At 37.9% G+C, this 12063-nt stretch overlaps 1 protein-coding gene and 1 long non-coding RNA gene across 10 annotated transcripts in view; one reads left to right on the forward strand and one right to left on the reverse strand.

The window, feature by feature from the left end:
• LOC129352664 (sorbin and SH3 domain-containing protein 1) overlaps positions 1 to 12063 on the forward strand; it is a 65216-nt gene that overhangs the window by 16065 nt on the left and 37088 nt on the right. For 6 of the 9 annotated variants that reach the window (XM_055021780.1, XM_055021787.1, XM_055021788.1 and 3 more), the window contains exons 5-13: positions 421 to 527; positions 604 to 745; positions 852 to 929; positions 3406 to 3542; positions 4339 to 4399; positions 4471 to 4545; positions 6709 to 6744; positions 6853 to 6955; positions 7833 to 7947. In XM_055021780.1, the coding sequence (XP_054877755.1) occupies positions 421 to 527; positions 604 to 745; positions 852 to 929; positions 3406 to 3542; positions 4339 to 4399; positions 4471 to 4545; positions 6709 to 6744; positions 6853 to 6955; positions 7833 to 7947 (854 nt within the window). The remainder of the gene's footprint in view (positions 1 to 420; positions 528 to 603; positions 746 to 851; positions 930 to 3405; positions 3543 to 4338; positions 4400 to 4470; positions 4546 to 6708; positions 6745 to 6852; positions 6956 to 7832; positions 7948 to 12063) is intronic. The other 3 variants (XM_055021782.1, XM_055021783.1, XM_055021786.1) reach the window with 3 other exon arrangements.
• LOC129352666 (uncharacterized) lies at positions 3509 to 7845 on the reverse strand. Its single transcript, XR_008604910.1, has 3 exons — positions 7624 to 7845; positions 4397 to 4619; positions 3509 to 3637 (listed from the first exon to the last, which is right to left on the reverse strand). It is a non-coding gene; the product is annotated as an uncharacterized LOC129352666 (long non-coding RNA).

Genomic DNA, 12063 nt, shown 5'->3' on the forward strand with positions numbered 1-12063 from the left:
ATTTGTGGGGTGAATCTAAAATGTTTTTCTAGAAATTTTTTACTTTTCAAAATCTGAATGTTTCCTTTTTTTTCTAGAATATTTCTGAAATTAGTTTAAAAGTTTAGAGCTTTTTCGAGCAAAATTTCAGAAATTTCCAAGATTTTTCCAAAGATTTTCTAAAATTGGCTGATTTATTTCTGGCAAATTTTCCACTTTTAAACTTAAAAATTTGTTTGTGTTTTTTTTTTTTCTATAATGTTTATATTTTTTGGCGGATCTTGGCCGTTTGTTTGTCTTTTTCCTGTGAAATGTCCCTGATGCTGCACTGTATTTATCTGCTGTGGTTCACTGACATGCCACACCTTTCAGTGCCTCCCCCAGTGTTTGTCCCGCTGCAGCAGCGGCTGCCGCGCTCACAGCTTTCTGGACTCGTTTCAGGCAGCTGGACCGACCAGATTAATGGAGACGGATCCAAAGCAGGAGCGGCCGAGAGTGGCAGCAGCAACGCTCCTCAGTTACCTCCTGAGAGCGACACCTGGTGCCAGGTAGGATCACTTCACCTCGTTTCGCCTCGGTTTACGGAAACACTGTTCATTTCTGTTTTTTCTGCGGTTTTTTCAGGCCTCTTCACCCAGAAGCATAAGAGAAAACCAAGCTGCTTCTCCTCCAGATGCTCTGCACGTTAACCCCTCGCCTCCCGGTTGTGTTTATCCCCGCACCAGTTCTGTCAACCCGACCATCGTCCTGCTGCAGCACAACAGAGGTGAGCCGCAGCAGGAGCTGCAGTTTCTGAGCCACCACCAACTTGTGAGGCACGTTTGTCGTTCTGCTTCTGCGTCTCTAACCAAACTGATGCTTTCACACTTCAGCTTTGGCTGCTGAGTCACTTCTCACCGTTTGTCTCTCTCTCGCCACAGAGCAGCAAAAGCATCCGCCTCACGTCGAAGGTATGCGCTCGGCCTTCAGCAGCACATTTCTTACTGTTTTCATCAGGCAGAAACTTAGATCTTCTCACAGAGACAACGTGTTGTTTTCTTAGGGGAAACGAGTAAAAACTGTAGGCCAGGGGTGTCCAAAGTGCGGCCTGCGGGCCATTTCTGTCCCTCTGAAGAATTTTGTGCGGCCCCCTGACCTCAACGCAAGCTTTTTTTGTAGAGCAAAATTTTCTTCAGAGAAAAACATCTTAAACAAATATCAAGACATTCATCTTGATTTTGGAGAAACTAAACATTTAGAGTTACTTTTACTAAATCCAAAGCATGCTGGGAGATAATCTTACAACGCCATCATGCAAAACCTTTTCTATGATTTGTATTTATAACTTGATTTGTTGTAAAAGAAGAAAAGGAGAATTTCTGTCATCAGAAACGCTAATCTATGAACAACATGACGTAAACATCCAACGGCTCTACTGACCAATCAGGTTTCATGTGTTCATCAACATCAGAATCAGTTTTATCCACCATGTTTGTGCACTGAAGACAGCATTTCTTCTCTCCTTGTGAGTGTGCCAGCGGTATTAGCTAGCCCCTCAATTTTTGTTCCTCAGCCTCAGTGAGTTGGTTTAAAGGACACAGAGTTTATGCCAGTTTGTTGGATTTGAGGCTGCAGAGCAGACAGGATGCTCACCTGGGGAACATTTGGCGCCAGAATGCATTCTGGGAATTAAACCAGCTGACAGAGGCAGAGTGATGCTGGAAACCGGCCACATTCTCCACCTACTTAACAATTGTTGGAGTCAGAGGCGCCTGAGGAATGCAGCAAGGACATTTGTACAGTCTGATGATGATGATGATGATGATGATGATGATGATGATGATGATGATGATGGACTTTTATAATCCCCCACAGATCGGGTTAACACACATGCACACAGGGTTGAAGCTAATGTTTGCTTCAGTAATCGATTAATCGATTAATATTTGATTAATTGGCGCATTCTGCAGGGTTTTATTTAACAATTTAATCCCTTTAATGCAATTTCAGAAATACGTTGCTAAATTAGTTGTATAAAATGAAAAATGAAATAAAGAATCTGTGGCACACACTTGTTCTTGTCCGATTAATCGATTATTTGTCCGATTAATCGATAGATTAAAAGGTTTGTTTGTTTGGGATTATTTCTGCGATGTGCCGACATGTGGAAGCCCAGAACTGAGAGGTTCTGTTTCTTTCACACAGAACCTCTTTGCCGTTCTGATTGTAGCGTTCATGTTGGACGACATGAACGCAGAAACATTTCTCACATGTCCTCCGTAATAAACGGCCATAATGTGCCTCATTCACACTCCTCTGGTAACAGTTACTGTCATGCAGAATCCTGCACAGCTGTGAAATATTTAAAACGTTTTGCAGTCAGGCTTCATTTATTCTCCTCATTGCAACAGTTTGTGACAACAATCATCAAATTATAGTTGGATATTTAGTTTAACTGCAGGTTCTGTAATTAATTAACCAAAATAAGCATCATTCTCTCTTTTTGCTGCTGAATTATTGAATAAATAGACGTCTGAGCTCAATAACAACGATATTTGTTGCCCCACATTTTCTTCAAATCTAACAAAACGTGTCAGACGTTTTTCATCAAAACGTTTAAAGTTTAACTAAACACTTCTGGAGGTCATAAAAGGTCAACCAGCGGCAATTTTATTGCGATTGGTGCACCAAATTAGTAATTGATTAATTATTTGCTAGCATATACATCTACATGTATTCTGATCTGTCTTCAAATCAGACAGTTTTGGTGTCAGTCAACTTTACTACATGTTTGCAGCATTTTTTCTTTGTTTGTGCTGCTTTTGCTTTGAAGATATTAATGAAAGTTTAAGGGTTAAAGGTCAACCAGACCCTCCCCAACCCCCCAACATTAGTCCAATCCAACTAAAATGTTAAATGTTTGTGGTACGTTTGTACCAATTTTTGTTTGTGCTGCTATCATTTCAAAGATACAATTAAACAAAGTTTCCAGAGGTCAGCAGAGGTCAGCTGCCCATACTCACATCTCCCAGATCAAACATTTGTGCTGCTTTTACTTCAAAGATGTTGACCTCTGATGACCTCTGGAAGCTTTTTTATTAACATCTTTAACACAATCGCAGCACAAACGTGTCACAAACATTTGATAGATTCCTTTGGTTGCCTAGCAACGACCTATTGCGTAACGTGCACAGCAGCAGTTTAATGTTTTGCCACTTTGCTTAAAAATAACAGAAATAAAAAAACAAACAAAAAAAACCCCTGAGCAACAGTTAAGCACATAAAAATAGTTTTTATTGGTGAGGCTGAATTTAGACCTAAATCATCAGAATTAACAGAATTTTTTTTAATGTCAGTTTAGAAGGAATAACAGTTTCTGGAACTGTCTCTGATCTGAATGTTTCTCTCCTGGTCTGTTTCTGTCCGCCGGCCTGCGGTGCTTCTCAGATCCGGCCCCAGGCGAAGGCCCCGATCCCAGCAGGGAGTCTGCCAGTCCGGGCTCCGACATGGACGGGACGAGGCTGCGGCTGGCGCCTCACTCCCCCGTCCGCGGCCCCATAAGCAAACCCATTGTGCCTGTTCGGGTGAGCAGTCACAGCCAGGCTGATGAAGACAGATTTACTCCCTATGGACTAATAAAGACCGCTCTGTTCACTGGAACCACGTTTTCTTTACTCCTCTGTGGAAAACAGACATATTTCCATCAGGGTTACCAGTTAATCTTTGTTATTGATGACTCCACTGCAAAACACTCAATCTTACCAAGCATTTTTGGTCTGTTTTATAGTGTAAATATGTACTTTAAACTCAATTTAAACTAGGTTGTTTTAAGTTAATAAATCCTTCATATTGATGAAAAAGTTCTAGTTCCACTTTTAACTTTTGTTTTAATTTATTGCAATAAATCATCACATGATAAATTAAAACTAACTCTAAACTATTTGCATGATTTATTGTTTTAATTGGTTTTATTTGTTGTTTCTATTGTTTGTTGATTTATTTTGATATTTAAAATGCCTTCCTTTAAATGTTCATAAGAATTTAAAGTTAATTGATCTTTGACAATGTATTCTTATGCTATTAAGAATATTGAAAATGGCCGCAAAACAACAATATCATCATTTTATTATCACAAAATGTTACATGGCAGACCTAGTTATATGTGAAATAATGGAACTAGTACTTTTTTCTGTCAACATTAAGGATTTATTATCTTAAACTGAAAAGTTGCTTGTAAGTTAGTTTTGTCTTATTTCAAGTGTCCAATAATATTTTCACTAGAAATTACAGAATATAGCTGGTAATATTTGTGTTTTTGCAGTGCGCTCTGATTGTAATCTCTACATGATCTGTTTCTAATTTCTCACATTTTAATTTCAGAACACTGAAAAGTCCAAGGACTGGTATAAGACCATGTTCAAACAGATCCATAAATTACCCGGTAAGTCCGATTTCCTGAGCCGGAGTCGTCAGTTTGGTGTCCCTGTCCTTCATGTCCTCTGTCTCACTCAGAGCCTTTTGAGGAAAACCCCTACCGCCCCACCTACATTTTCCCCGAGACCTTTGACATTCGCATGACCCCAAAAGGTACCGATGGCGGCAGCCGCGCTCTCGTTGGCCTTCACTAATCTGCAGCCGTGTTCAGCTCCGGTTCCTCCAGCCTGCAGAAACACAGAAACGCTTTAACAAAAACTTGTTGCTCTCCTTTTCGTTAGCATTCCTGAGTCGCAGCCGCGCAAACACCAGATTTTCTTTCTCCTCTTCCTCCATTTGGTCCTCATCATCTTCATTTCTGCTTCTTGTTTCTGTGTTGACTTGTATTTCAATTTCTGGTTTGAATTGAAAAGACTGAATATTTTTCACTGATCAGAAATTACTGTTCTGGCTGGACGGAGCTAGCTATGTAGCACCCAGCATGCATCATCTACCCTGGATGCTTTGCAGCATGAACAACACTGCGATGTCCAAATGACAATATCTCATTTAAATTCATCAAAACTTATCAGCCTGCAGCGTCCTGTGTTTGGAGGGACATCCTGAGCGCAAAATGAGAATAAATATCTTAATTTAACAAGAAAAACAAATTTGATTTCATTGTTAAATATTTCAAAACATTGTGATTTTCTCACCGTCCTCTGTGGCCTGTTCAAGTATCCAGGTTTTCAGACAGTTACTGTTCTTTTAAGAACCATTTTTTAATCAGTAAAATCTCTTTAATGAGCTTCCCAAACCTAAAACCTGCACAATCAAGATTATTTCTTTGCAGAATTAGATAAAGTTCATATTAAATTTATATTTTTGTTTTTGTTAAAACTTCACATTTTTTGATGACGGCCTATTGGTGTTATTGTAGGTAGAAGAAAATACAAGAAGAGGAGTAAATTTCTGCCAAGAAATTACAAATTTGCAAGAAAATAAATTTTGGAAATTACTGAGTTTATAAAGTTGAACATTTGCAAAAAGACAAAAAAAGTTTTTTTACGTTGAAATTTTCAATTTAAAAAAGTCAGTTATTTGAGAAAAAATACTAGAAATTTCTGAGATAAAATTTTTTTCTGAAAAATTTCTGAGAATATTCCAAAAATTTCAGTTTTTTTCAAGCAAATTTTCAAGTCTTGAAACACAAAAATTTCCTAGTTTTTTCTAGAAAATTTCTGTGATTAATCTTAAATACTTCATTCATATAAAAGGTTTTTTTTGTAAATAAACACATTTATTCCCCAAACTTTGCTCCTATGATTGTCTGAATATTTTAAGAACTCCAATAAACTCGCAAAACGATTGGAAATAATACAAGAAAAATCACATTGAGTTGTTTAAACGATTGCAGTCATGATGACGTTTCCCTCTGAAGCTCCAGTTAAACATTTATCACCGTTTATAAGGTTTTCCATATTTAGATAATTGTTTAACTGAAACTGGCTCTAAATTATCAGCACTAACACAGATAGGATGTTGGCCAGGATGCTCCACTCCTTTGAAATTTTTGTCACCTTATCAGATCCTACCTTTTCTCTTTTGGTCCTTATTTCACTTATTTTCCTTTTTGTTACTAATTGTTTCAAAGTATTGTTCATCATTGGTTGTAATGCTGATTGTGACCAGTAGGTGGAGCTCCCGGCCTGTGATGAGAGCTGCTGCTCCACAGAACATTTTCTTTACTTTTCATTATCAGTGTTCAGATTGAAGCACCAGATTATCACAGGTCAATGTGGTTAATTTACATATTTATTTATAGCGAGTAAACCAAGATTTAAACGAGGAGAAAATAGTCTGATGTTAAAGTGGTCTGGACATGAATTGTTAATCCTCCTGTAACTAATATTTGACCAAAATGTGTGTATTTTATAGCTCTGAAAGCTTTTCCTCAGCTTCATGCCTCATCATTAATTCAAAGGCAGTTTCAGCGTTGCTTCCTGTAAAAAGCTTCGATTTGATGCTCTTTGAGGCGGTGATCCTGTGATGCTGGACCTAATGGAAAGCTAAAAAAATCTTAATGTGTTTTGAATTATTTAGATATTTTAAATGTATTTCTTGCTTAAAATCAAGACGTCTGCATTCCCGCGGCTTTCCTGTCGCTTTGTGTCCACGATAGTTTAAATCTCTAATCTCATTAAGATGCTTGTCGTAGAGTTATTCCAATCTAATGAGACAGTAAGAGAAAATATGAATATGGGACCAAATTTAAATGTTTTATCAAAAGCAACCTAACATTCCATTTATTTCTCCTTTATTCTTCTTCTTTTTCAGACGACGGTCCCACCCCGTATGTTTACCTGGAAGATGGTGAGTTTTCTGAACACCTGCCTGAAGTGACAAAGAATGTGTTCAGTTTGGTTTGTTTTTCAGGAAGAACTGTTCAGAGAATCATGTTGAGTTTGGTTTGTTTTTCAGAAAGAACTGTTCCACGCTCTAAAAGCGACGACCTGGTGGACTCCAGAGGGAGACTGATGCCGGTTCCAACTCGGTCCTCGTCTCTCAAGCCGTCTGCCAAAAGGTCTGGTACCAGACAGGAAGTAGATCCACTAGAACCGCTAGATTCTGCTGTTGTTCAGTCACTTCCAGTTTTCTGCTGGTTCCTGGGCTGGTTCTGATCATCCTGGCCAGTTTTCAGTCACTTCAGAGAGAAAATGGCTCAGATGGTGGAAAGTTGGATTCAAGGTGATCCAAAAACCACAACAAGATTTGGTTTTGGGGTAAAAGACCAAAATTTTGAGAAGACAAGTCAGAAATCTGAAATTAAAGTTTTAAAATTTAAGGCAAAATTTGAAAGTTAAAATCAGAATTCTGAGAGTGAAATCAAAATTCTAAAATTGCAGTCACAATTCTAAGATTAAATCTCCAAATTCAAAGAAAAAGTCAGATTTATAAACTTAAGGTTGAAATTCTGAGAAAAAGGTCAGAATTCTGAGATTAATATTGGAATTCAAAGAAATAGATCAAAATTGTTAGAGTTCTAATGTTGTCAGAAAAAAATCAGAATACAAAGATGAAAGTGAAAATTTCAATTTAGATAAGAATTCTGAGAAAAAGGTCAGAATTCTTAGATTAAAATCAGATTTGTGAAATTTAAGCCAGAATCCTGAGATTAAGTTGGTGGTTCTCTTTGTTTTGTCAGTGTCCTGCTTCCGTATATTCCTGATTTAATGTTCTGTTTTCTCTCACCGGGTCTGGCTTCGCCTCCGTAATCCAATCACTGCCCAGATTGGATTTTCTGCCGTGTCGTCGTTGGAGGGAGGAGGCAGGCGCGTTGAAACGTCACGTTTTTTTTTTTTTATGAGAAATCGTCTCAGCCCGCGCCAGTTGCCATGGAGACCACCGGATCAGGATTGGTTCTGGGTGTCTCTTTCTCGCTGACTGTCCTTCCTCCGCAGGAGCGAGTGGGAACCGCCGGATAAGAAGGTGGACACCAGGAAGTACCGTGCCGAGCCCAGGAGCATCTTCGACTACGAGCCGGGGAAATCATCCGTCCTGAAGCTGGAGAGAACGGTAACACACACTCTGTGTGTGTGTGTGTGTGTGTGTGTGTGTGTGTGTGTGTGTGTGTGTGTGTGTGTGTGTGTGTGTGTGTGTGTGTGTGTGTGTGTGTGTGTGTGTGTCGTCTGAGCTGCATCCTCCCCTCCATCATCTTCATCATCTCCCTCCGCCACCTCTGCATCTGAGCTGCTTCACTGCTAACGGTTAGCCACTCTCAGGTTTACTGCATTTATCACAAGAGAGAAAAACAAATCAAGTTACATCACAGTTAACATCACAGTCACCGACGGCAACAGACTGTGATTGCATTAATCCGCATAATTAATCGTGTCTTTAACATAAATATGTGTTTTTTTAGTACAGGAAATAAAATTGCACATATAACATTCAAAACTATCACACATTTAATAACTGGAGCATTACTTTGTATGAAAAATAAATAAAACCTACAAAGACAAAGATCAAGTTAACATCAATCCAGCAGCTTCTGCTCTAAATGACAAAAACAATATAATAAATAAATAAACCTAAACAGTTCCTACTACCAATCAACACTGAACAGTTAACAGTTGCAAAAGCTTTAACTCCAACAGTAGAAAACATAACAGACACGTTGCAGCATGACGTCACAAAAAGCTGCCAGTCGCTATGGCTAACCGTTGGTTTTAGCTGTCAAGTTGTCAACGTGAAATCTCAAATCCACATGTTCAAGAAACAGGGATGCAGCGCTTTGCTAGCAACACTCTGGATAAATACAAATTCAAATGTATTAGTCCCAAAGGGAAACTAAATGTTTTTGTAGCTCATTAATTCAGATTCTTCAAAGTTATTGAAAATGTTTCAGTTAAAGAAAAGTAGCGAGGGAGACGGAAGTTGTCCTGGCTTGACTCTGTTTTGGTTTAGTTGGAAAATAAAACCAAGGAGACCCACACAGAGACTCTGACACATCACCAGTTGAGTAGGTTAGACTAGATTAGCTATTAAACCACCACTGTGTTAGCTTAGCTAATAGCAGCAGTAGCTACTAGCAGCAATAGCTAATAGCAGCAGTAGCTAATAGCAGCAGTAGCTGATAGCAGCAGTAGCTAATCTCCTGCAGCGATCACTAAATCATAAACACAAATAAACGTCAAGCCTAAAACCACAGCACTGCAATGGACTGAATGTTATGTGTGGTAAATGTTTGGGTGTTTTTCTGTGTTTTTTGCTGATACATTAGTGGCGCTGTTGTCAGTCAGTTGTTATGGCAACGAGTTAGCGTGCAGCCCCGTTGATACAGAGAGCGAGAAAAAAAGGAATACGAGTTGCTTTGAGTTGTTCTTCAACAGTTTTTCAGCGTTAAATTAGTAACAGCTCCAGGTTTCATTCGACGGACGGTCCCCTGCTTCCTGGATGTAAACCATAACATGCAACCTGTCTATAGATTTATTTATGAATTAAAATTGTTCATGTGCATGCTACTTTGTATGTTACCCATTTGTGTGATATTTTGTCAGATTTTAGTTACTTAAGATATCACACTTATGTACATATTTTATACAATCTGTATATTTGTTTTTAACTAATATTTAACACTTTGGATGGAGAACCCTGTCAGCAATGCAATTTTTGCTTAAAGTATATTCCATTTTATTCTAAAACATGAAGTAATTGCACATGTTTATTTGTATCTGTTCATTTGTCTGAAATAAATGTTCAGACTCGAATTCGGAGCCAACTGCCAAGAGCATCTTATTGTAACTTATGTTACAATAAGATGTCAGAAGAAAAAAAGACTTTTGACTAAACAAAATGAGATTGAAGAATAAATAAAGCCGTTTTGACAAACTAACATCTATAATAATGTTAAATTAAAAACCTTTTTACGTTCACATTGTCTGCGGTGAATTAAATATTTCGTCTTGTCGTCTTTATGTAATCATTTTCCACTCAGATAATTATAATTCTTGTCATTTTGGATCTGGCCCGATCCCAGTGCCAACCATTTGGCCCAATGCAGTTCGCTCCAGTTCACAAGTAAAATAATGAACGCAGTCATTCATTCTTCATGTTTGGTTCACTGATTTTACTCTGTGTCTTTAAACCCACAGAGAGCCTTGCAGAGAGTTTCATTCTTTCTTTCGGTAAAACCACAAACTTCAGTGTATTTCAGTGGGATTTTATCTGAGATACAGTAATGCATAACTGTACATATAAAGTATAAATAAGGTAATTGATACCTCTTCAATACTTCACTTCATATTGTGGAAGTACTGCTGTGAGACTTCTGATTAACTAAGCAGATTTAAATTACTTGTTTTATTCAAATTTATGTCTTGAAATACAAATTAACATGAATCCAAAGTCACATATTTCAGTCTGAAACGGAAACATTCGGTGAGAAAAATCTGATCATTATGTCAACCTGATCAATATGTTCATAGCTGTGACTTTATCAGGCCGTCAACTTATGTTTAAAATAAAAACATGACATGAAGAAGCTGTGAATCATTTCCATCAAGTCTGTAGGAAGTAAAAATGTTTTATGTAGTTTCAAGCCTCGTTTATTGTAAAACACTGCATACTATTTAGGGCAGGACAGTCGACATCAATAATTATTGATTAATTTTTTGTTTTATGTATCTGTAACCTGAAACCTGAAACCTGAAACCTGAAACCTGAAAACCTGAAACCTAAAACCTAAAACCTAAAACCTGAAACCTAAAACCTGAAACCTGAAACCTAAAACCTGAAACCTAAAACCTGAAACCTAAAACCTGAAACCTGAAACCTAAAACCTGAAACCTGAAACCTAAAACCTAAAACCTAAAACCTAAACCTGAAACCTGAAACCTAAAACCTGAAACCTGAAACCTGAAACCTAAAACCTAAAACCTGAAACCTAAAACCTGAAACCTAAAACCTAAAACCTGAAACCTGAAACCTAAAACCTAAACCTGAAACCTAAAACCTAAAACCTGAAACCTGAAACCTGAAACCTAAAACCTGAAACCTGAAACCTGAAACCTAAAACCTGAAACCTAAAACCTAAAACCTGAAACCTAAAACCTGAAACCTAAAACCTGAAACCTAAAACCTAAAACCTAAAACCTGAAACCTGAAACCTAAAACCTGAAACCTGAAACCTGAAACCTGAAACCTAAACCTGAAACCTAAAACCTGAAACCTAAAACCTGAAACCTGAAACCTGAAACCTAAAACCTGAAACCTGAAACCTGAAACCTGAAACCTAAAACCTGAAACCTGAAACCTAAAACCTGAAACCTAAAACCTGAAACCTAAAACCTAAAACCTGAAACCTGAAACCTAAAACCTGAAACCTGAAACCTGAAACCTAAAACCTGAAACCTAAAACCTGAAACCTAAAACCTGAAACCTGAAACCTGAAACCTGAAACCTAAACCTAAAACCTGAAACCTGAAACCTAAAACCTGAAACCTGAAACCTGAAACCTAAAACCTGAAACCTGAAACCTGAAACCTAAACCTGAAACCTGAAACCTAAAACCTGAAACCTAAAACCTGAAACCTGAAACCTGAAACCTAAAACCTGAAACCTGAAACCTGAAACCTGAAACCTGAAACCTAAAACCTGAAACCTGAAACCTGAAACCTAAAACCTGAAACCTAAAACCTGAAACCTGAAACCTAAAACCTGAAACCTGAAACCTGAAACCTGAAACCTAAAACCTAAAACCTAAACCTGAAACCTAAAACCTGAAACCTGAAACCTAAAACCTGAAACCTGAAACCTGAAACCTAAAACCTGAAACCTGAAACCTAAAACCTGAAACCTGAAACCTAAAACCTGAAACCTGAAACCTGAAACCTGAAACCTAAAACCTGAAACCTAAAACCTAAAACCTGAAACCTGAAACCTGAAACCTAAAACCTGAAACCTGAAACCTGAAACCTAAAACCTGAAACCTGAAACCTGAAACCTAAAACCTGAAACCTAAAACCTGAAACCTGAAACCTAAAACCTGAAACCTGAAACCTAAAACCTAAAACCTGAAACCTGAAACCTAAAACCTAAAACCTAAAACCTGAAACCTGAAACCTGAAACCTGAAACCTAAACCTAAAACCTGAAACCTAAACCTGAAACCTGAAACCTGAAACCTAAAACC

The sequence above is a fragment of the Poeciliopsis prolifica genome, unplaced genomic scaffold (assembly GCF_027474105.1).
Source record: "Poeciliopsis prolifica strain line A6 unplaced genomic scaffold, Auburn_PproV2 SCAFFOLD078, whole genome shotgun sequence".
NCBI classification, from domain to species: Eukaryota; Metazoa; Chordata; class Actinopteri; order Cyprinodontiformes; family Poeciliidae; genus Poeciliopsis; species Poeciliopsis prolifica.